This window comes from Taudactylus pleione, unplaced genomic scaffold, assembly GCF_031769625.1.
Source record: "Taudactylus pleione unplaced genomic scaffold, aTauple2 ptg000372l, whole genome shotgun sequence".
NCBI lineage: Eukaryota > Metazoa > Chordata > Amphibia > Anura > Myobatrachidae > Taudactylus > Taudactylus pleione.
The window spans coordinates 1,179,195-1,191,710 of NW_028284773.1; the positions used below are offsets into that span (position 1 = coordinate 1,179,195).

Genomic DNA, 12,516 nt, shown 5'->3' on the forward strand with positions numbered 1-12,516 from the left:
ATGCGTGGGCAAACACAGGCGCTTACATAGCATACAACCACATTAATATACAGTATGACTCATAATGGGTAAATTTAGCTAATGCAACTGAGTACGTGTCCTCTGTGTACCAGGGCATTACCTCCACCAGGAAGTCTCTCAGCGCTACAAATGTCGGCCTATCCTCAGGTTTGTGAGCCCAACACTGCAGCATAACATTATAAATGTCTTGTGGGCTGTCTTCTGGGCGTGCCAAGCGCTCACTCTCTTTATCAATCTTATGAAGGATCTGCAAGACAACGGGAACACTCAATGTACAAGAGTGAGTAAGCTCTTCATATAGTCTGTACTATTAACAACTGTGACACTATGGAGATGAAACTATGACAGACCACACCATAAAGTCCCTAATTATGGACAAGTGATATATTTTTTTCTATGATCCAAGATGCCAGTAAATAAATAAGGTACCGGTACCCATAAATAATGTGTCAGTACTCAAAAATAAGGTGTTGGAACTCAGAAATAAGGTGCCAGGTTACAAGATTTATGGTACTGTAGCTTCTATACAGTGGATAAGCCTTTAGACACTGTTTTATTTCAGAAATGATTTTATAGTAGATTCCATGCTCTGGATTAAGCTTCAGACACTTATTTTATTAATTCCTGAAATTATTTTATTGATGTCTTCCTGTTTCCATTACCAGTTATAAGAATTCAGAATGATACAAAAAAAGGACTGGTGCAGAGGAAAGCACTCATCTGACTGGATTAGTAACTAAGTCACATCGCTAAAATCTGCACAAGACCTGTTAAGTCTATTAGATGATCCGACTAGAGAAAAGTTGTATTAGCTCATTCATTTCTGCCCTGATCTTAGTAAAGCAATTAAAAAAAAAAAATCTAATATTTAATAGTCTAAAAAAATAATAAAACCCTAGTATAAACTTTCAGAAGACACTTATCTTAGTACATAGAAAGCATAAACCCAGATGGCACATACTGTACACTTGGGCAGAAGCAGAAGTGCAAGCAATTGCGCATAGAGCGAAATGAGGATATTCGCTGGTATGCAGAGTTCACACAACAGTGCAGCCTCACTGCCCCTATCAATCTGCTTGAGGAAGTAGCCAGCGTCACTATTAGGGGCAGATGTTTACACACACTGCTGCAACTGCTTTAGCGCCTTTTGTCATAGCTGCGTCTGTAACTTTATGCTAATGCTAGTATCAGCCCTTCCCCTGGTGTACAGGTGTGCATCAGAATGTACAAGGACTGAGATATCAACTTTGAGCGTCTTTAGAAGCTGTAATATTACTTGGTCTGTATTTAGATGCAACCATTGGTTACGAGATCAAAAATTGCACCAGCCCCATACTAGGTGCAGGATCCCTGTTAGAGTATGGGCGCCAAAGTCAGCAATGAAGCATTTGTGTACACAACCAGTTCAGCGACATGCCTGCAACGCTCCCATAACATGACAATCTTCATGGTTTTAAATAGCTGCCTCTCGTCACTGCCCAGCACATATCCAAACATTTGATACCATGCGTCTCAATCACAATTGCGCCCCTGTGCATACACACCGTGGGTTGCATGCAGTGTACAGGTTTTTAGGGATTTTCGCACACAGGCAGCAGCAAAAAAAAATCACTCAACTCCATGAACATCGGCAATGCGTGTGACTCAGAATAAGGCCCTTGACGTGCACTTGCACCAGCCCTAAATTTGGTGCAAGGGATCTGTCCAAAATTACAACTCTGCATTCCAACTACACAACATTCCCGCACTCAGCTTAGCGTATGGTGCCATCCAGTTACTCCCCGTCAGCCAGAAGCAGAGGTGTCGCTGAGCTGTACACTAGTGTAAATTGCCCGTAAAAAGAAATGTTATTATTTAACCACCTGTGCCTGCTTTATCTAATGCTTTTTCATTGTAAATTGAAAATGGGTTCACAACAAGCATCTCACAAACCAGGAGATTGCTAAACACCATTCACTTCAAACTAAAGCCTGCTGCCAAGTTTGCAAGTTTACATAATGTCTCACCTGGCTGCCATTGAGTCCGATCCATGGCTCCTGTCCATAAGTGAACATCTCCCACAATGTCACCCCGAACATCCATGTGTCACTTGCATGTGAGAATGTACGTGTCTTCAGGCTCTCGGGTGCACACCTGGTAAATAAAGGTATGATGAGAAGAATAGAAAGAAGAGTAGGAGTAAAAATAAGGAAAGAGCAGAAAACAGGGAAGGACATTTATGAAGCAGCTGTGGTCCAGCTGTACAAAGCAAGATGGCAATGTTTGTGGAGCAGCAGTATTTTGCACAGGCTGAGGTGAGGGGTTGTGCAGACTGAAGACATTACTTGTAGAGACCAGAGCAGGTGCACCGATACAGAGCAATGCTGTGCAGAAACCGGATTTCCTTTTTGTAGAGCCATGAGAAAACATGGCGGAAAGGGCACATTTTTAGGGTCCTCACTCTACTGCCATTTCCACTATGAAAAAATACAACAGTTTTACACCAGTTCATAGCTTATGGTTTTGGGTCATGACGAATACTTTTACTGGATCCCAGTTTGTGCCTCCACTGCAGCAGAGATATGCATTCCTAGGTGCACTCCAAGCAATGTACTTTAAAGGAAAAATTCAACACACAATTCCCACTTTTAATCAACACAGCTCTAGTCCACATACTATCATAATTAGTTAAGCCATACTTTATGTTAACCAAATAGTATTTTAGGTGAAAAATAAAAAGTTCATTTTATGGAAAGGTGCAGCACTGAAGTGGTAGGAGGTAGGACCGTGTTGCAACATTTGAATTGTCGCACAGTGCAACTTGTACACCTGATAAATTACCTCAAAAGAAGGCAGACATGGACATCGATCTTTGAAAGAATACAGTATAAAGAAACTGTAAGCGCCAACTAGGTTTCATACACTTATCAAGCTGACTTATTTGTGATAAATACAGATGTGTCCATATACATCTATAAGTCACATTACACATAATGCGTGAAAGCAGTGTGACTCTATACCGCAGAGCTTCTTTTCATGCAACTTTTTACCTTCAAATGTGTCTTATTCGCACAGCGATGCAAATAGGATGCACAAGCAGCTTCTGCTGATTAAAATGATATGCAGCATGCTTTTATTCTGTGTGAGACTGCGGGTGTATCTGCATGCCACATATCATTTTAATCAGCAGAAGCTGCTTGTGAATCCTATTTGCAGCGATGTGCGAATAAGACACATTTGAAGGTAAAAAATCCCACGAAAAGACGCTTGTTGCTAACGATTCACCAAGTCATGGCGCAACTAGAAGGGCTATTTAAGGCGCTAGGAGGCTAGATGTATGAGGACACATCTGTAAATTGATTACAAGCCACTTGGCCAGAAAGCAAACACAGAGATGTACATACAGTGAATTCCATGATCTCTAAAATCCACTTGTTTATTTTGTCTATTTTCTTAGAATAGAGCACTATCTTATTTAATATAATGATGTCATGTGCATAGATGTACGTACTATAAATCAATGCAGTCATTAGCTTTCGTTTTCTCAAGTGCACTAGAAAAATGCCAGCTACAACCTAATTGATTTCTATGGCTAACAATGTACTTATGCATAAATCAACGTTCTATTCAAATGCCTCCGTATATTTCTATAGACGGGTTGTGCCTTTCTGTCACTTTTAAGGAAACACTCACCAAGCAAAGGGCACCTTGCGATGTTCCTGCATGACATAGTGATCATCATTTTTGGGCAGCGCCCTCATGAGGCCAAAGTCACCAATTTTCACCAAGTCATTTGAAGAAAGCAAGATGTTCCTGGCTGCAAGGTCCCGATGAATGAAACGTTTGGATTCCAGGTAGGCCATGCCATTAGCAATCTGTATGGCATAGTGACAAAGTGTGGAGATGAGGAAGTGACCCAAGTTCTTACGCAATCGGTCCAGGAGAGAGCCCAATGGAGCAAGTTCCGTGACCTGGAAAACAGGTATTAATAAATTGTCTTCAATAGTCAGACATAAAATATATTTATAAAGTCAAATTATTCTATGATGACACGTTAGAAGTGTTATTTCATAGCCAAAGCCAGCTTAACACAATTCTGAGTGTTTTCATCTCCACACTGAGCACCCGCTACATATCTTAATATCACACCTCCATCTTGCTCATTGGTAGATAAGAAGGACATGTGTAATAATTTATAAGCAGGCAGTGTGCAGCGCCCACCACCTATCTTACCTTTCACAGTAAAAGGCGGCAAGAGGAGACCCTGCGTATGATCACATGATGATGCAGCACGCAGTCTCTGATAGGCAGGGATCATGGTGGGAGAGTCACCACAGCACTGGGATCCCAGGCTATCATTGGTGGGAGAGGGAGAGGAACATTGTGGGCTGGAGGGATAATGGGGGAGAGTAATGAGTAACAGAGTGGAGTGAGGAAATGAATAACAGTGGTGGGGGAGGCTGATGGAGGAGGTAATGTATAAAGCATTAGTGGTAATGATGAGGTGAAGAGTAACAGTGATAATGAAGTGTGGTAATGAATATCAGGGATGGGAGTGATGGAAGAAAGTAATGAAGGCTGGTAATGAACTAATTAGGGTAAGTGCTTATGAAGGGATATAATGAAGAAAGTAATGAATAACTGAGCTTGTAGGATGATGAATAGGGTTGGTGGTGCTTACTAGGAGGGGAAGCTGAATTACAAGGGAGGGTGGGGGAAAATTATTTAGTGATATATCTATTAAACCAGAGCTGCCAAACAGTCTAAAAAAAACAAAAACAAAAAAAAATATTTAACTGTATGGAAGTTATATATATAACTCAGAGTAACAAATCTCCCCTCTTATGTTTTATACAATGGCTGAAGTGTGATGTAGTTGGAAGAAACACAGCTCTTCTAAACCCTTAGGCATGTCCACATTGGTGGAGCACTGAGGATCTGGTTGGAACACATGCTTTAGTGCCAACAGGGATGTGAAAGCTGATGTATCTGAGCATGTGCCGTCTCCAGGTGCCTTGACTCTATGTGTAGTGTTAGTACATTGAGCCTGATTCAGCAAGGAACGCACTGATGCAGACAAATCAAATCAATGCACATGCACGGAGACCGCAGCACAAGTTGCAGACGCCCAGCCCTATAATAAGCCACCCATCTCCCTTTACTCAAAGCCTGATCAGTACGCAAGATAGCGTAAACATCGATAACCATTGACCACATTTGCATAATAATGGTTGACCAGACCTCGAGCAGGATCCTGGTAACGGAGTCTCATCACTGCGTCCGTCGCCGCACTGACTTTATTATGGGCGCTCCTAAAACGGCATCCAAACGCACAGTCACACCTGCGTTCGCACGGCCACCCCCGTCACCATCCCCAAGCGGCACTTTATGTCAATCAATAGCGGACGGGGTCTGCGTACATGCTGTGTGTAGTCTGCATACGCTTATCAGATCGCACCGGGTAGTTCACGCACGCGCAGTACTGAAACATCGGCCAAGTGCGTGCGTTCTCCTCTGGGCGTTCCTTGCTGAATCAGGCCCATAGTACTAAGCGTATGTCTCCAAATTAGGTAAAGAGTAGACAAGAACTAAAATATAAATATATGGGTGGATCCATATAAATGTTCTATACAATGATCCATGGTGTCATTTTTCAGAGAATGAGAAGTTGTACAGCTGGCTGTGGTGCGTTGTCCTGTACTGTGACCATTATAAGGTGAACATACTGCAGTTTAATAAAAGATCAAAAGATCCAAGGATGGACAAATAACAGAAATCGTGCCTGTTCAGCATCAAATGGGAATAGAGTATAGCTAATGTGTTCTCTATGGCACAAGCGCCAGCTCTGAGGTTATGGGAGCTTCAGCACCACCAATATGTGCTTATATTGCCACTAATCATGTCTATGACATTTTTTAGCCACATGGGTGGAGGCATCTCTAATACTTTTAAAGGTTTGTCTTCTATGTCTCATGGTGTTCAACAGAGCACAATTTTCAGTTTGGCTTAAAAGATGTTCGAAAGCAGTGCATGAAACATACAGTTCCTTGCAAATATATTCACCGCCCTTGACTTTTTCCCTTTTTTGTTACATTACAACCTGTAATTTATTTATTTTTTTAATCTGAATTTTATGTGATGGATCTGCACAAAATAGTGTAATTTGGTGAAGTGAAATGAGAAAAATATATTTAAAAAAGAATCTTTATAAATACAATTCGGAAAATTGGCATGTGCATCTGTAATCACCCCCTTTGCTATGGAGCCCCTCAAAAGTTCTGGTGCAACCAATTACCTTCAGAAGTCACATAATTAGTGAAATGAAGTCAACCTGTGTGAAATCTAAGTGTCACATGATCTGTCAGTATAAATACACCCTTTCTGAAAGGCCCCAGAGGCTGCAACACCACTAAGCAGGAGGCATCACACCATGAAGACCAAGGAGCTCTCCAAACAAGTCAGGGACAAAGTTGTTGAGAAGTACAATTCTGGGTTGGGTTATAAAAAAATATCCAAATCTTTGATGATCCCCCGGGGCACCATCAAATCCATCATCATCAAATGGAAAGAACATGGTACAACAACAAACATGCAAAGAGAGGGCCACCCACCAAAACTCACAGACTGGGCAAGGATGGCATTTATCAGAGAGGCAGAACAGAGACCAAAGGTAACCCTGAAGGAGCTGCAGAGTTCCACAGCAGAGACTGGTGTATCTGTGCATGTGACCACAATAAGCCGTACACTCCATAGAGCTGGGCTTTATGGAAGAGTGGCCAGAAAAAAACAACTACTTAGTGATAAAAATAAGAAGACACGATTTGAGTTTGCCAAAAGGCATGTGGGCGACTCCCCACATGTATGGAGGACGGTGCTCTGGTCAGATGAGACTAAAATTGAACTTTTCGGCCACCAAGGAAAACTCTATGTCTGGCGCAAACCCAACATATCCCATCACCCCAAAAACACCATCTCCACAGTGAAACATGGTGGTGGCAGCATCATGCTGTGGGGATGTTTTTCAGCAGCAGGGACTGGGAAACTGATTTGAGTCGAGGGAAAGATGGATGGTGCTAAATACAGGGATATTCTTGAGCAAAACCTGTTTGCCTGTGATTTGAGACTGGGACGGAGGTTCACCTTCTAGCAGGACAATGACCCGAAGCATACTGCTAATGCAACACTTGAGTGGTTTAAGGGGAAACATTTAAATGTGTTGGAATTGCCTAGTCCAGAGGTTCCCAAACGTGGTCCTAAGGCTCCCCAACAGTTCAGGTTTTAGAGATTTCCATGGTTAAGCACAGGTGGTTAAATCAAGTTGACTGAGGTACTAATTAAGTCACCTGTGCTCAACCATGGATATCTCTAAAACCTGAACTGTTGGGGAGCCTTGAGGACTGCGTTTGGGAACCTATGGCCTAGTCAAAGCCCAGATCTCAATCCATTTGAGAATCTGTGGTCAGACTTGAAGATTGCTGTTCACAAGCGGAAACCATCCAACATGAAGGAGCTGGAGTAGTTTTGCCTTGAGGCATGGCCAAAAATCCCAGGGGCAAGATGTGGCAAGCTCATAGAGACTTATCCAAAGCGACTTGCAGCTGTGATTGCCGCAAAAGGTGGCTCGACAAGTACTGACTTTAGGGGGGTGAATAGTTATGCACGCTGAAGTTTTCTGTTATGTTGAGCTAAATGTTGTTTGATTCACAATATAAAAAAAACACAACTTCACAGTTGTAGGCATGTTATGTGAATGAAAAGATGCACACTTTCAAACAATCCATTTAATTCCAGGTTGTGAGGCAACAAAACATGAAAAAAGGCACTGTATTACAGGTAACTGTATAATTACTTGTGGCAACATACCTGTACCAATTGTAAAATAATTTGAAGATGGATATTGAAGGTGACATAATTCCACAGCAATATATTCACAACCTACAGTATTAATTTTAAGGACCAAACTTTGTAGGGTTCACACCTACAAATGGATACAATATATCACTATAAGACAGTGTTTCCCAAATTCATTTCTCAAGACACACTAACAGTCCAGGTCTTAAGTACATCCACATTTGAGCACAGGTGACTTAAGTACCTGAGTCATTTTTATTTAACCATCTGTGCTCAAGCATGGATATTCTTAAAACCTTTACTGTTAGGATGACTCAGGTACCTTCAGGCTCAAGTTTGGGAAACACTGTTACAACAAATGTTTGTAAGTGTGTGTCAAAATCAGTGTAATGTAACAGAATCCCGTACAATAATGACAATATAACACACTTTGAGTAACAGACCCACTAAGACAAGTCTAGACTTTCATACCATCTTCATGGGATGTGTAAGGACCACTCCATATAGCCTGATGAGATTGACATGGTCGAGTGAGTGCATCGCATTGACCTCTCTGATAAAATCATCCAGGGCATCAGGCTGTGTAAGGACATCAGTCTTCAAACACTTCACAGCAACGTTAAACTTTGGAAAAAGGTAGAATCATTTGCAAGAGTGCAATATATAAAGTAAAATATATCTCATAAAAATACTTGTGTACCATTTGCACCAGTCATTAACAATTTGTCATTACACATTATTGTGCCACTAGACCTCTGGATATGTCACAAAAGTTTTTTGGGAAAATCTGTTAAAATAGGATGATGAGTGTATAATATTATTAATTTTAACTGTAATCACATGGAGGGTGTTCTATATATCTCTTAGACAATATAAAGCAAAAATAGGTATATAATATGCATAGGATGGGTGCGGAATGCCGGCCCTTGGGATCCTGGCGGTCAGAATCCTGACTCCGGCATCCCGATAGGGTTAGGATACCGACACCGGTCGGTCGGTATCCTAACCCTCCCCCTCTCTCTACCCTAACCCTCCCTCCCCGGTGTCTGAACCTAACCTCCCCATCTAGTGCCTAAACCTAACCTACCCCTCCCTGCACCCTAAACCCAACCCTCCATCCATTAGTACCAAACTCTAACCATCCCCACAGTGTCTAACCCTAACCCCGCTACTTACCTTGGGGATTCCGGCGGTTGGGATTCTGGCGGTGGCATTCTGATTGGTGTTGGGATTCTGCTGCCGGCATTCTGACCGTTGGAATCCCCGCGGTCGGGATATTGACCGCATCCAATATGCACAGCAAGTATGTTAAATCAGCCAGTAGAATTAACAATAAAACAATCAGTAGCGCTAATATGAGTCACTGTGTGTCAATTGAATGCACTCCACACTATAATCTATTGAATGACTATATCCATAGAGTAGAATTAACAACCTTACGTCCAAATAATGACCTTCAGTAAATGATGTTTGTATTCCCACTCAGGCACTTTCCCGGATAACATGCTATCCTTATTGATTACACATGATGAGAACAATACTTCACTCCCACAATGGTTCATTCAGGTTCTTTAATGATGAATGGGTCAGTATGTACAGATGTTCACTGACTTTGTAAAATGACAAGTTTGCTACTAAATTTGTCTTCCTGGGTTAAAAATTTTCTACACTATTCAAATACAATTTATTTTTGTTTGTGCACTCTGAAGTCATTATTAGCAACTGCGTCCGGAAATCTGCCTAAAATAACTCTACCAACAATCTTTTACATCTACGACCCTTATTCCCCATTCTGCTGATCCGATGATCAACAACGCAGATCGGCAGCCATCGATGATTAGCAATCCGTCCGCGGATCGGGGAAAAACCGCATGTTAAAAAACCCCGACTTTCCGATCATGATAATATTTTGGTCGGTATCGGTAAATCCAGGATTTTCAATACAGTGTATTGAATTTCATTGATACCGTCGTCAGCAGAACGGGGAATTGATGTATTGCCCCAATGTAGAGCATTGTAAATTGTAAAGGCTGTTATCTTCAAATTAAACAGTGCTGAAATCAAGTTTCAAGAAAAATGTTGTGTTTCCTTTGATACAAATATATCAACTTTTAATCTGTTATTCACTTTAAAAGAATAATTTTCCTGTCCAAATGACCCTGGTGAAGGATTGCATTTGTTGTATACTTTGTGAGCATTCAAAATGTCACTTATTAGCAAATTGCGGATTCGGACAGTACAATATGATTACAATGAACTACCACAAATTTCAGTGAGGATGTTTGAATGCAGTTAACAAAAAAGAGTTAAATATAATCCATAATTAATACATTTATCTCTATTCTTCTAGGTGTGTTTAAGCAGAATACTTAAAACAGCAGGAGGGCTACTACCATTCAAAGCAAAACATGCTGTGCTTTGAATAGTATTGCTTTTTAAAATGTATAGTAAATTTGCTTTATGTAAACTGTCGCTTAGTAAATGTACCCCTAAGTATTTAAAGCAGGCTAATCTAATAATCAGCAGTAACTAAATCCAAATCTTTCAAATTTTTTCCGGTGTACATGAATAAAAGAGAATTATGACCAAAACTAAAATGTCTCCTACATGAAAAAAACACAAAATATTTTCATTTACCGCCGATGTGACAAACAGATGTCACTAATATTATTAACCTCGACTAACAGAAGTCAATGTATTTGAAAAAAAAACATAATTTCCTTTCAGCTTAACCATTCCTACTGTCTAGCAAGAACAGTTCAAATATAGAGAACCACATTTTGAGAAGCAAAAAGACTCAATGTCAAGGACAGAGTGGCAGTAACCAACAGTTGACAATGCAGGAAGGGATTGGTTTTAAAGAAAAATACATTAACAATAATTAAAATAGCAACTAAAGAAGTCAACCTAACAACCTAAATAAGTATTTTTTACACAAATCGACAAAGCAACTAACATACAGTATACCTTCTCAGTAGAAGGATTGGGATAGAGACAATGGAGTGTACACTTTGGAAGAACCCATCTTCACTTTTACCTGCTCACCCCTCATGTACTGTTCTGGTAAGAGAACTCCATGTGGCAACTGTACTTCTCACTACAGCACTTCTCTAGAGTCATTTCCTCTTGAAATTATCAAGACAAGCACAGAGTATACAACCAAAATGACCTTCCTGACACAGTGCTGAAAATTTGACAAAAATATGGTTCATAAAATGTCCCAAAATAAGTTTCATCATGGATTCTGCATTTGTAATATAGATATATTATCTTAAAATCCTTTCGAATATGGATAAAGCTTGTTTGAATAGAGTTTGAATCCTAACATAAATTAATGTAGTGGACCTACCATTTTTCCAGTAGGGGTGCTCCACTCTCCTCTCCTAACTACTCCAAAAGAACCATCACCAAGCTTCTCAAAAAGGGAAATGTCCTTTTCACTTATAAGACAGGTCAGAGCCTGCTGACCTTCTGGAGGCGGTGGGCTGGGAGGTTTACGAAAAGTACTTTGGGGCAGAGGAGTAAACTCGGAGTCTGGACGTTTTCCACTAAACACCTGCAGAGAAGAAAGCATTACTCAAGTATACTAATAAGACAATGCATTGAGGAAACAACTACTTAACAATTTTTATTGGATATATTTCATGATGCTAAAGCAGAGAATGTGGAAGAGATAATTATATGAGGGCGATTCAATAAATAAGGTAACAAGACCACTCACGTGTGTAATGTTCTCTATTTCATTCTGATTTCTGGCCAGGCCAGAGCAGGTAGACCACTACTTACCCTCACGAACATTAGACTGCGTCTCATGTCAGTCATACTGTCCCAACATCAGTTGTAAGATGGCGGGGCTGGCGGAAACATAGTCAAACACTGTGGTGTGATCAGATTTCTGCGTCTAAAGGGCACATCAGCAGCTGAAATACATTGCCAATGTGCAGAGGTATACGGTGGTAATGCCATGTCACAGAATCAGGTTTGGGTTTGGTACACTGCCTTTGATAACGGCAGGACAGCCACCGATCCGGCTGGCTAAGCACGTCCACCACAGATGACAGTTTGTGCTATATTGAAGGTCTGATTCAGGAGGACAGACACATTCCAGTTAGTGATATTGCTGACAAACTGAACATCTCAGTGAGTACTGTGCACAATATCGTTCATGAGCAACTGGGGTATAGGAAACCGTGGCCCTCATTCAGAGCCGTACACTCTGAGCAGAGCGCACGCTCTGAATGAGGGCCGCCCTCCATAATTACGGAGCGTCCTCCTGGACGCTCGTATAGCTGTGGGTCACCATCCACAGCCTATACGAGCGTGCAGTTTGATGGCCGCGATGGTCTTGACCATCGCGACCATCGCCACTGCGAGCCGGAGCCTGCGGTTGAGGTTTTCAACCGCAAGGCCCGGAGTGATTTTGGCTCTATCAGAGCCAAAATCACTCCCACTGACATCACTAGTGATGTCAGTGGGCCGGCTTCTGACGGAAGGCGTTCCCTTGGGAACGCCCCCGTCAGGGAGGCACGCCCCCGTCACGCCCACCAAAGGGGGCGTGCTGTCAATCAACATCGACAGCACGCCCCCCTTGATCAGACACAACGAGCGAAGGAAAGTCCTTCGCTCGTCGCGTCTGGCGCATGCGCACAACGGAGCTCCCGCCGT

The 12,516-nt window shown here is 41.7% G+C and overlaps 1 protein-coding gene across 7 annotated transcripts in view; it reads right to left on the minus strand.

Annotated features, from left to right (window-relative positions):
- TNK2 (tyrosine kinase non receptor 2) overlaps positions 1 to 12,516 on the minus strand; it is a 210,745-nt gene that overhangs the window by 40,059 nt on the left and 158,170 nt on the right. For all 7 annotated transcript variants that reach the window (XM_088444778.1, XM_088444775.1, XM_088444773.1 and 4 more), the window contains 5 exons: positions 11,201 to 11,407; positions 8,323 to 8,475; positions 3,694 to 3,971; positions 2,028 to 2,154; positions 122 to 268 (listed from right to left, as the gene is read on the minus strand). In XM_088444778.1, coding sequence (XP_088300904.1) covers positions 122 to 268; positions 2,028 to 2,154; positions 3,694 to 3,971; positions 8,323 to 8,475; positions 11,201 to 11,407 — 912 coding nt within the window. The remainder of the gene's footprint in view (positions 1 to 121; positions 269 to 2,027; positions 2,155 to 3,693; positions 3,972 to 8,322; positions 8,476 to 11,200; positions 11,408 to 12,516) is intronic.